Source organism: Engystomops pustulosus, chromosome 10 (genome assembly GCF_040894005.1).
Source record: "Engystomops pustulosus chromosome 10, aEngPut4.maternal, whole genome shotgun sequence".
NCBI classification, from domain to species: Eukaryota; Metazoa; Chordata; class Amphibia; order Anura; family Leptodactylidae; genus Engystomops; species Engystomops pustulosus.
Window position 1 is genome coordinate 95,083,872 of NC_092420.1, and position 13,352 is coordinate 95,097,223.

Genomic DNA, 13,352 nt, shown 5'->3' on the forward strand with positions numbered 1-13,352 from the left:
TTACTGTCAGTGAATAGAAACCTTCATTGCTTAGTTTCATATGCTGAGTGTAGCTCAGGTGCCTGTAGGGGGCACCGCCAACACATAAGGAGACCCCAGGAATATACACACTTCTGCAATTAGGACAAAGGAGATAAGTGTCTGATTAATTGGGGGTCTGACCACTGCCCCCCACATATATAAGGAGAATGGGGACCTCCCTACCTCCTCAGGATCACGGTGCACATGCACAGCCTGCGCTTCATTCACTGTGCGTTCCCCGACTCCAGTGCACAGCTGCCATCATTCACTAACAGCGCACGCCGGATATCCTGCATGTGTTGCTTCCCCGCTCAGGTCCCTGGAGTTCACTTTCTTCCTCCCGATGTATGTAAGTGCATTGTCCGTGTATAATGCGCTGTGCGGGGAGTCACTAAGATCCTGCACCCGATATCCTGCATGTGTCGCTTCCCCGCTCAGGTCCCCGGAGTTCACCTTCTTCTTCCTGGTGCATGTAAGTGCATTGTCCGTGTGTAATGCGCTGTGCGGGGAGTCACTAAGATCGTGCGTCCGATATCCTGCATGTGTCGCTTCCCCGCTCAGGTCCCCGGAGTTCACCTTCTTCTTCCTGGTGCATGTAAGTGCATTGTCTGTGTATAATGCGCTGTGCGGGGAGTCACTAAGATCCTGCAAACGATATCCTGCATGTGTCGCTTCCCCGCTCAGGTCCCCGGAGTTCACCTTCTTCTTCCTGGTGCATGTAAGTGCATTGTCCGTGTATAATGTGCTGTGCAGGGAGTCACTAAGATCATGCGCCCGATATCCTGCATGTGTCGCTTCCCCGCTCAGGTCCCCGGAGTTCACCTTCTTCTTCCTGGTGCATGTAAGTGCATTGTCCGTGTATAATGTGCTGTGCAGGGAGTCACTAAGATCATGCGCCCGATATCCTGCATTTGTCGCTTCCCCGCTCAGGTCCCCGGAGTTCACCTTCTTCTTCCTGGTGCATGTAAGTGCATTGTCCGTGTATAATGCGCTGTGCGGGGAGTCACTAAGATCGTGCGCCGATATCCTGCATGTGTCGCTTCCCCACTCAGGTCCCCGGAGTTCGCCTCCCGATGTATGTAAGTGCTTGGCTTGCAACACAATTTAAATGTTTGATCCCGCGCTCAGTCCAAATCAGTCAGATCGTTCGACGGCCCGCCGATTTCTATTGCATGAAAGCCGGCGCCAATGCGCCAAAATCAGATCGCGTGCGACACAATTTCCAGTTAAATGAGGCGCAAATCGGAAATCGCCAAAATATCCAACCCTTGGTAAATGATCCCCATTAAGTTCAGTCATCCTGGCTGTGCGTTTCGGGTCACTGTCCGGCCACGACCCATCCTCAAAAATGTATTTCATTCACTATTTACATATCATAGAATGTTCTGGATATTATTTCCGCTTCTGTCTATATGACTGTAACCTGTAAAATCCTCTGTGTATCACGTTTTCCCGCTGTCTATATGTTTAGCTGCTGCTAGTGACACGTCTCTGGATGAGTCTCCTCGGTTCTCAGACTCTTTGATATCGGGTGACTTGCAGGGTAAGTGATTTTCGCTGTAGTTGTGGTGATACACAGAGATACTGATCATCTCTCTCCTGACTGTGGATATCCCACATCAAAGGCCTCGCTCCTCCATGTTGCACCCAGTGATATCACCTTCCGCCCTGTGACCTCTCCTGTTCTCTCTCCCAGGTGCTTGTAACAACCATCAGAGGCGGCAGGTGACTCTCCCCACACCCGATACCTGAGATAATATAACAATGCTGTCACCTGAGAGATCAATACAACATGGGGGGAAAGGGTCACGAGACCCTTTAGCGGCAGCAGCCAGGGATCACACTTGGAGACAGAAATCTTGAAAAACAACTCACAGTCTCTTTACTGGCACACAGTCCAATGCAGCAGCAGGTAACAGGCTGTAAACGTTCCTCTCTGCAGTCACATACAAGGGGGTGGAAAGTATCTCAGCCCTAGACCACTGGTGAGGGGCTGACTAATAGGAGCCAGATTGGCTCTGCTACTTGGGCAGCAAGGTGGCAATCTCTGTGGTGTTAGCTCGCAAAAAAGCGCATAGTTGCCCGAAATGGCCTGTTGCCTGCCATGTTTAGCGTCCTCCCCGCACTACCACATGCAGTCTTCTTCTTATTTCATACAATTCAATGCGCGCCACTGCCTTTTTGTACACACGAAGCAAAGCACAATAGGTCACATTTACTTACCTGGATCATCCGTCGGGCCGCCCCCCTGATTTGTGTCGCATGAATGCCGGCACGATTGCGACACAATCCGATTGCATGCGATGCAATCCCAGGCGCTATCCCCGAAAACGTTTGGAAACCCGACGGAAATGCTGCCGCGGGACCTTAGTAAATAAGCCCCATTGACTCCGTCCTGTCTCCAGGCCTAGAATTCCAGAGAGAGAGAATTTATAAATCCTTTGTTCTGGAGATTTTCAGGGCAACAAACATATGTTTCAACATATCACAAACATCACATGTTAACCCTTCAGTAATAGGCCTATCATACTGCAGGTCTCTATACTACAGTAGGTGGCCGGAAAGGATAGCTATTGAAAAGGTGTAAAATGAGCGAAACTCCAGTTTTTTAAAGAATGGACGCCTAAAGGTGGCATGGGAGAGCTGGCCGAACACTCTCCAGCCGACAGGAGCTGGAGCTAACGTTAGTGATGACCCGTCCACCGGGACATTACACATATGTTATGAAAAACTCTGACAGTCAGTAACCGGACAGTAGATGTATATGTAAGCAGGTCTTCAACATAAATCTATTTGTAGTCTGTAACCATGGAGACGCATAGTTCTGCATAGGAGCTGTGGACACAAAATTCCAATATAATAAAGACGCTTTTTTATTAAAAAAAATTATAAAAAAATTAGTATTCAGGATATTTCTGTCTGTGCCTCTGCTGTTACAATGTACGGCACAAGGACAAGTGCCCATTCAGCCCCAAAGTCTTCGCCTCTCTGCACATTTTAAGGGTACGACCTCTCCCTCTCCAGAACAGAACGTACAGAAATTTCCATCTATAAAAAATGTAGAAACCCAAATAATGGTTGAAATTTCTCAGCTCAGCCTCTTGGTAATCAACACCCTCAATCGAGATCCCTTTATCCCTGGCACCACATCCGTCTATAATTGAAAACTTGCAGCGGCTGAAATTCTCCTCCGGCTGCAAAAACCAAATTTCCTCTAAGTGGCCGAGGATTCCTGAATATTAATCCCCGTCTCATGTCCCTACTTAACTCCGCGCATATCTCGCTATAAGACGCGCGCGGCTTCCTCCACACAGAGATCTGTTTGGTGATGTGAGCACATTCTGGGTCCTTGTGAAACCACAGGATACATGGTGCCGCCGCCGCCGCCGCATTACTCTGTTCCCTTTACTGCGGGGAATTTTTTTTTTCCGCTGACAGGAGTAATAATAATATATAGTTCTGCTCCATAAAGGGGATCTACTGACAAGTAACAGTACAGTACTACTACTCCTATCCTGTATATATGGACACAGCACAGTACTACTACTCCTATCCTGTATATATGGACACAGCACAGTACTACTACTCCTATCCTGTATATATGGACACAGCACAGTACTACTACTCCTATCCTGTATATATGGACACAGCACAGTACTACTACTCCTATCATGTATATATGAGCACAGCACAGTACTACTACTCCTATCCTGAATATATGGACACAGCACAGTACTACTACTCCCATCCTGTATATATAGACACAGCACAGTACTACTACTCCTATCCTGTATATTTGGGCACAGCACAGTACTACTACTCCTATCCTGTATATATGGGCACAGCACAGTACTACTACTCCTATCCTGTATATATGAGCACAGCACAGTACTACTGCTCCTATCCTGTATATATGGGCACAGCACAGTACTACTACTCCTATCCTGTATATATGAGCACAGCACAATACTATTGCTCCTATCCTGTAGATATGGGCACAGCACAGTACTACTACTCTTATCATGTATATATGAGCACAGCACAGTACTACTACTCCTATCCTGTATATATGGGCACAGCACAGTACTACTACTCCTATCCTGTATATATGAGCACAGCACAGTACTACTACTCCTATCCTGTATATATGGGTACAGCACAGTACTACTACTCCTATCCTGTATATATGGGCACAGCACAGTACTACTACTCCTATCCTGTATATATGGACACAGCACAGTACTACTACTCCTATCCTGTATATATGAGCACAGCACAGTACTACTGCTCCTATCCTGTATATATGGGCACAGCACAGTACTACTACTCCTATCCTGTATATATGGACACAGCACAGTACTACTACTCCTATCCTGTATATATGGGCACAGCACAGTACAGTACTACTACTCCTATCCTGTATATATGGGCACAGCACAGTACTACTACTCCTATCCTGTATATATGGGCACAGCACAGTACTACTACTCCTATCCTGTATATATGGGCACAGCACAGTACTACTACTCCTATCCAGTATATATGAGCACAGCACAGTACTACTACTCCCATCCTGTATAATTGGCTTCCCTCTTTTCCGCGAATCCCCAGTTAAATCTATTATCACCTTTTATGTAAAGACTTCATTCTGATATTTCAAAATTTGTCACATTGGAACCATAAAAGATGCATGAAGACGACGTGTTACATTGTCTCCGCGGCTTTTACTCGTTATTCACAGTCTGGTGAGCAGATTAAATAAATCATGTTAGAAAACTGGAATATCCCGATGTATTTTACCTGCGTACTATGTATCTATTATATAGGTGTCAGTGTCAGAGAAGACACAGGAATAGGGGATGTGTTTTCTGTTACTTCTATACATGGAAAATGCTATAAAAGAAATGTCATAAATGTACAGAAAATATTGATTTTTGATAAAGCAAACAAAGGAAATATTGAAAATATTTGGGGTTTGCCCAGGAAAGAAAGTTCTCAAATCTTAAAGGGAACCTGTCACCAGGGACCTCATTATCACTACAGACAGGTTACATGAGCCCATTATAGCTGCAGTGCACATCTGCCTTTCTAAGCATTTCCATTACAATATATGTGTTATAACTTACCTTGCATCCTGACAGAATCCTCTGTGTAGTTCCAGGGGTTGTCCCAGGGGACACGCTGACACTTGGGGGGGGGGGGAGGATAGGGACACGCTGACACTTGGGGGACATGGACACGCTGACACTTGGGGGGACAGGGACACGCTAACACTTGGGGACAGGACAGGGACACGCTGACACTTGGGGGACAGGACAGGGACAGGCTGACACTTGGGGGACAGGACAGGGACACGCTGACACTTGGGGGACAGGACAGGGACAGGCTGACACTTGGGGGACAGGACAGGGACACGCTGATACTTGGGGGGAGGACAGGGACACGCTGACACTTGGGGGATAGGACAGGGACACGCTGACACTTGGGGGATAGGACTGTGACACGCTGACACTTGGGGGGTAGGACAGGGACACGCTGACACTTGGGGGACAGGGACACGCTGACACTTGGGGGACAGGACTGTGACACGCTGACACTTGGGGGACAGGACTGTGACACGCTGACACTTGGGGGGACAGGACAGGGACACGCTGACACTTTGGGGGAGGACAGGGACACGCTGACACTTGGGGGACAGGACAGGGACACGCTGACACTTGGGGGACAGGACAGGGACATGCTGACACTTGGGGGGACAGGACGGGGACACGCTGACACTTGGGGGGACAGGACAGGGACACGCTGACACTTGGGGGGACAGGGACACGCTGACACTTGGGGGACAGGACAGGGACATGCTGACACTTGGGGGACAGGACAGGGACATGGTGACACTTGGGGGACAGGACTGGGACACGCTGACACTTGGGGGCACAGGACAGGGACACGCTGACACTTGGGGGGACAGGACAGGGACACGCTGACACTTGGGGGACAGGACTGTGACATGCTGACACTTGGGGGACAGGACAGGGACATGCTGACACTTGGGGGACAGGACAGGGACACGCTGACACTTGGGGGGACAGGACAGGGACAGGCTGACACTTGGGGGACAGGACAGGGACACGCTGACACTTGGGGTACAGGACAGGGACATGCTGACACTTGGGGGACAGGACAGGGACACACTGACACTTGGGGGACAGGACAGGGACACGCTGACACTTGGGGGACAGGACAGGGACACGCTGACACTTGGGGGACAGGACAGGGACAGGCTGACACTTGGGGGACAGGACAGGGACACGCTGATACTTGGGGGGAGGACAGGGACACGCTGACACTTGGGGGATAGGACAGGGACACGCTGACACTTGGGGGATAGGACTGTGACACGCTGACACTTGGGGGGTAGGACAGGGACACGCTGACACTTGGGGGACAGGGACACGCTGACACTTGGGGGACAGGACTGTGACACGCTGACACTTGGGGGACAGGACAGGGACACGCTGACACTTGGGGGGACAGGACAGGGACACGCTGACACTTTGGGGGAGGACAGGGACACGCTGACACTTGGGGGACAGGACAAGGACACGCTGACACTTTGGGGGAGGACAGGGACACGCTGACACTTGGGGGGACAGGACAGGGACACGCTGACACTTGGGGGGACAGGACAGGGACACGCTGACACTTGGGGGACAGGACAGGGACACGCTGACACTTGGGGGGACAGGACGGGGACACGCTGACACTTGGGGGGACAGGACAGGGACACGCTGACACTTGGGGGGACAGGGACACGCTGACACTTGGGGGACAGGACAGGGACACGCTGACACTTGGGGGACAGGACAGGGACACGCTGCCACTTGGGGGACAGGACAGGGACATGCTGACACTTGGGGGACAGGACAGGGACATGGTGACACTTGGGGGACAGGACTGGGACACGCTGACACTTGGGGGCACAGGACAGGGACACGCTGACACTTGGGGGGACAGGACAGGGACACGCTGACACTTGGGGGACAGGACTGTGACATGCTGACACTTGGGGGACAGGACAGGGACACGCTGACACTTGGGGGACAGGACTGTGACATGCTGACACTTGGGGGACAGGACTGTGACATGCTGACACTTGGGGGACAGGACAGGGACACGCTGACACTTGGAGGGACAGGGACACGCTGACACTTGGGGGACAGGACTGTGACATGCTGACACTTGGGGGACAGGACAGGGACATGCTGACACTTGGGGGACAGGACAGGGACACGCTGACACTTGGGGGGACAGGACAGGGACAGGCTGACACTTGGGGGACAGGACAGGGACACGCTGACACTTGGGGTACAGGACAGGGACATGCTGACACTTGGGGGACAGGACAGGGACACGCTGACACTTGGGGTACAGGACAGGGACATGCTGACACTTGTGGGGACAGGACAGGGACACGCTGACACTTGGGGGACAGGACTGTGACACGCTGACACTTGGGGGACAGGACGGGGACATGCTGACACTTGGGGGACAGGACAGGGACACGCTGACACTTGGGGGACAGGACAGGGACACGCTGACACTTGGGGGGACAGGGACACGCTGACACTTGGGGGGACAGGGACACGCTGACATTGGGGGGACAGGACAGGGACATGCTGACACTTGGGGGTACAGGACAGGGACACGCTGACATTGGGGGGACAGGACAGGGACACGCTGACACTTGGGGGGACAGGACAGGGACACGCTGACACTTGGGGGGACAGGACAGGGACACGCTGACACTTGGGGGGACAGGGCAGGGTCACGCTGACACTTGGGGGGACAGGACAGGGACACGCTGACACTTCTGTATTATCATCCTGTGATTTGCCTCTTTCAGGTCTCTGTGCACTCTGGTCTGTAAGTGGACATATTCCTCAGATGGGGGTTGGGACGACACGTTCTGGAAGGAGATAGGACTGGAGGATCTTATAGAAGACGACTACTCAAAAATAGGTAGGACACTAGTGGAAGTTCCTTCTCTGTCTTATATGTCCGGTGTGACAACCCTCTGACACTGTAGTGGCTGCTATTGATGGTTGTCAGATTCGGGTGAAGTTCTCCTCGTTGTTTCTGAGCAGCAGCTGAAGATTTCTGCTCAATATAAGAAACGTCTGGAGCCGAAGGTTTATTTATATTATTTCATTTTTTTAGTAAAATTGCGGGGGAAATCTGTACAAGAAGGGAAGGAAGTTGTTAAGAAAAGGGAAGAGGAGTGTGAGCATCTGCTGGAGTGTTTAGGTCAGCAGCCGCTCAGATTCCTGCTCCGGAGTCTGATCATAAAGTTCAAAACAAACTGAAATAAAGAAATCATCACTCAGCAAATTATCCTATAAACCCATCAACTCCTGCTCCACAGCATCGTATGTAACACACTGAAGTATATTACAGGATGTAACTCAGGATCAGTACAGGATAAGTAATGTCATGTATGTACACAGTGACTGCACCAGCAGCAGAATAGTGAGTGCAGCTCTGGGGTATAATACAGGATGTAACTCAGGATCAGTACAGGATAAGTAATGTCATGTATGTACACAGTGACTGCACCAGCAGCAGAATAGTGAGTGCAGCTCTGGAGTATAATACAGGATGTAACTCAGGATCAGTACAGGATAAGTAATGTCATGTATGTACACAGTGACTGCACCAGCAGCAGAATAGTGAGTGCAGCTCTGGGGTATAATACAGGATGTAACTCAGGATCAGTACAGGATAAGTAATGTCATGTATGTACACAGTGACTGCACCAGCAGCAGAATAGTGAGTGCAGCTCTGGAGTATAATACAGGATGTAACTCAGGATCAGTACAGGATAAGTAATGTCATCTATGTACACAGTGACTGCACCAGCAGCAGAATAGTGAGTGCAGCTCTGGGGTATAATACAGGATGTAACTCAGGATCAGTACAGGATAAGTAATGTCATGTATGTACACAGTGACTGCACCAGCAGCAGAATAGTGAGTGCAGCTCTGGGGTATAATACAGGATGTAACTCAGGATCAGTACAGGATAAGTAATGTCATGTATGTACACAGTGACTGCACCAGCAGCAGAATAGTGAGTGCAGCTCTGGGGTATAATACAGGATGTAACTCAGGATCAGTACAGGATAAGTAATGTCATATATGTACACAGTGACTGCACCAGCAGCAGAATAGTGAGTGCAGCTCTGGGGTATAATACAGGATGTAACTCAGGATCAGTACAGGATAAGTAATGTCATGTATGTACACAGTGACTGCACCAGCAGCAGAATAGTGAGTGCAGCTCTGGAGTATAATACAGGATGTAACTCAGGATCAGTACAGGATGAGTAATGTCATGTATGTACACAGTGACCGCACCAGCAGCAGAATAGTGAGTGCATCTCTGGGGTATAATACAGGATGTAACTCAGGATCAGTACAGGATAAGTAATGTCATGTATGTACAGTGACTGCACCAGCAGCAGAATAGTGAGTGCAGCTCTGGGGTATAATACAGGATGTAACTCAGGATCAGTACAGGATAAGTAATGTCATGTATGTACACAGTGACTGCACCAGCAGCAGAATAGTGAGTGCAGCTCTGGGGTATAATACAGGATGTAACTCAGGATCAGTACAGGATAAGTAATGTCATGTATGTACACATTGCACTGCACCAGCAGCAGAATAGTGAGTGCAGCTCTGGAGTATAATACAGGATGTAACTCAGGATCAGTACAGGATAAGTAATGTCATGTATGTACACAGTGACTGCACCAGCAGCAGAATAGTGAGTGCATCTCTGGGGTATAATACAGGATGTAACTCAGGATCAGTACAGGATAAGTAATGTCATGTATGTACACAGTGACTGCACCAGCAGCAGAATAGTGAGTGCAGCTCTGGAGTATAATACAGTATGTAACTCAGGATCAGTACAGGATAAGTAATGTCATGTATGTACACAGTGACCGCACCAGCAGCAGAATAGTGAGTGCATCTCTGGGGTATAATACAGGATGTAACTCAGGATCAGTACAGGATAAGTAATGTCATGTATGTACAGTGACCGCACCAGCAGCAGAATAGTGAGTGCATCTCTGGGGTATAATACAGGATGTAACTCAGGATCAGTACAGGATAAGTAATGTCATGTATGTACACATTGCACTGCACCAGCAGCAGAATAGTGAGTGTAGCTCTGGAGTATAATACAGGATGTAACTCAGGATCAGTACAGGATAAGTAATGTCATGTATGTACACATTGCACTGCACCAGCAGCAGAATAGTGAGTACAGCTCTGGAGTATAATACAGGATGTAACTCAGGATCAGTACAGGATAAGTAATGTCATGTATGTACACATTGCACTGCACCAGCAGCAGAATAGTGCGTGCAATCTCATTCTGCTGTGTGCTACTGAAGGGTGTGGTTGTGTGCTGCTGAGCTCCTGCACCACCTGGTGGAAGACCAATCCACCCAGGCCTGCTCTCTCCTCCCCAGGGAGGGAGTGGGTTTTCTGGGATGAGTGAACCAGGCAAATCCCGGGCTTCTGCCTCTCGGACCAGGCCGGCGGGGGGCAGGAAAAGCCAGATACCGGCCAACATGGAGGGGGTGAGAAGATCTGCCCGAACCCAAGGACGCAGCGATGTGACCTCGGCTGCCACCCCCAAGACCCAGGGAAGCCGCAAGGTCTCCGGAACACAGAAGATCAAGGCAAGTGACATCAGCCTGAGTGCTCCTCCTGGAAAGCTGAGTGACTGTGCGGGAAAGTTGGGTGGTTCAGCTGGAAAGCTGGGTGCTCACGGAGGTGTGCAAAAAGCATGGGGACACCTAAAGGCCCGGGAGTCTGCTACCATCTATGGCTCCCGGATTGCTGAGCACCTCCGTGAGTACGAGGAAGCTGGCAAGGCGATGAATAGGCTCCAGGAGGAGATAAGGGAGACCTTGGCCCTAGCGGGGGTGGCTACACAGAAGAAAAAGTCTGATCATCTTAACACCATTGACAGACTTAAAGCCGAGGTCACCGCTCTGCAGGAAAAACGACGGTTGATCCGGGAGCACAGTGGTCCGTTCAGGGAAAAGTTGGACAATGACGCCAGATTTGAAGAGATGCGCCAGGATCCAGGCGGATGAAGGCGATGGCGATGATGAGGAGGATGAGGAAGACCTGCCGTGTCCGTCTGGTGGCCTGCACCAACACCAGCAGGCCTCGCACGACAGGCTGCCTGCAGAGCAAGCGCCATTACCATCAGGCTGCGGCTCTGCCAACCTGGAGGAGGAAAGTGATGACAGCGGCCAGGGAGGGGCGCTAATGGCTCAGATCCGTCAGCTCGAGTCCCCAGTTCACCTCCAAAACTTCTCCTTCGGCGATGAGATCCCGGATGACGACCTAAAGAGAAAGAAGAGAGCCAAGAAGACCAAGGCGTCTCAGGAGGTGAATCTGGTGTTTCGTCCCCTCCCTGTTCCCTCCGGGCGGGCAGCAGTGCCAGCCTGTCGTGTAGGCCCCGTTGCCCAGCCCAGCACGAATCCTGCAGTGGACTCGGTGCCAGGGTGCGGGGAGAGTGCAAAGCCACGTTCCATCATGGCGCAGAGCACCAGCCTTGTTTGTAGTAGCAAGGATGGTGCAGGGAAGGCATCGGCTGAAAGGCCGGACAGTGAGGGCGATCCAGCAGGTCCTGGTACTGTGCGCTGCCCCCCAGTGGGAGGGGGGGGTGGCCCTGTGCCAGGGGCAGTGGCGGTGGCTCCTGTGGCCCCTAGCGCTGTGGCTGTTGCTTGCTCCGGTAAGCAGCGGCAGTGTGATGGGGCTGCTGGGGCTTGTAGTGCGGCGCCTCCCAAGCGTCCTGTGCAGCCTGCAGGAAAGGGTGCAGGAAAAATATTATTTTGCATTGGATCATCTGACCCAGGAGATGGTAACAAGAGACTGTCCGGACTTCATAAAGAAAAGAGACCTCATGCATCTAGCGAGCAGCGGTGCTCAAACATTAAAACAGCTGGTCAACAAGGGGTTAATGCCAATGAGGCAGAGGGCACAAGTAAGATCGGGGTTGGAGCTGCCTCTTCTCAGGCTGTATCAGCTATGGAGGTGGCTCTACCCCCAGTGTCCAGTGACGCCGAGGCAACCCCAGGTCCTCCTGGCCCAGCTGGTGTGAGTGATGCAAGGAAGCGAGGCAGTATTGTACATAGTGTGGTGAATGTTGGGGTGGTGAATGGTGCTGAGGGGGGTGATCCTGGTGTGCGTGCTGGACCATCTGCACCCCCAGTGGTGGCCGCTCCCATAAGGAGCTATGCGAGTGTCACCGCTGGGGCAAGTGGGGTTAACTCCTTGTCTCCTGGCTCTGGGAATAGCGTTTTGCAAAGGCGTCATCTGGAGGCTCTCAGGAGAGGGGAAAAGTCAATCACTGTAGAGGGGAGAGATGTTGATCTGTCCTTCTGGACAGACAGGCATGGCCTGGCAGCCTTCCAAGAGAAAAGGGGGGGAGAGACTGTATGGTCTTTACCCACAACTGGGCCCGGTGCTTCCCGTAGGAATGTGGTTCGTCTTCGCTGGAGGGGCAGTGACGCATGCCCACCCAGGTCAAGGGTGGTGGAGCTCCTCCTGAAGATGAACTTCAGGGCTAGTGACATCTTTGCCCTGATACATCCTTATGGTACTCCGGAGTTCGATGTCAGCTTTGTTCGGCCGGAGGGCTTAGAGCTCTTCTGGTCGAATTATGAGCTGGCAAAGAACGAGCCCGCATGGCGAGACTTTGCTGTGCAAGCAGTGTCTCGCCAAAACACAGTCAAGAAGGTGACCGTTTTGACCCGTAACGAGTCACTTTCTTGCATGGACATCATGACGTGGCTAAGTCGTTATGGCGAAGTAGTTCAGGTACCTCAGAAAAACCGCGATGAATTTGGCATTTGGTCTGGGGCCTGGACCTTCATGATGAAGTTGAAGTGTTCAGGCGGCACGGTCGCCCACATTCCTTCTTCAGCCTTTCTTGGGCGGGACAGAATCCTGATTTTCTACCAGGGGCAGCCGAAGGTCTGTCACAGATGCGGTGACCCCACCCACTTTAGCGCCAGCTGCCAAGTGCAGAAGTGCGCTTTGTGTGGTGGGCTAGGTCATCTCGCTGCATCCTGTAAGGACATTAGGTGTAACCTGTGTGGTGAGCTCGGTCACCCTTTCAGCCGTTGTCCTCGCTCCTTTGCCAATGCGGTTGTGACCCCAGTGGAGGAGAGCCATGAGGTTGCTTCTGCTGGGGAAGGTACCAGCAGAGGTGGAGGAGCTGAGGGGCCTGTGAAGAAAAGT

General features: G+C 51.2%; 1 protein-coding gene across 6 annotated transcripts in view; it reads left to right on the plus strand.

Moving 5' to 3' along the window:
• FGGY (FGGY carbohydrate kinase domain containing) overlaps positions 1 to 13,352 on the plus strand; it is a 356,370-nt gene that overhangs the window by 240,845 nt on the left and 102,173 nt on the right. For all 6 annotated transcript variants that reach the window (XR_011850140.1, XM_072126729.1, XM_072126726.1 and 3 more), the window contains one exon: positions 7,925 to 8,040. Coding sequence is in view for 5 of the 6 variants with exons in the window: in XM_072126729.1 (XP_071982830.1) it covers positions 7,925 to 8,040 (116 nt within the window). In the remaining variant the exon portion in view is untranslated. The remainder of the gene's footprint in view (positions 1 to 7,924; positions 8,041 to 13,352) is intronic.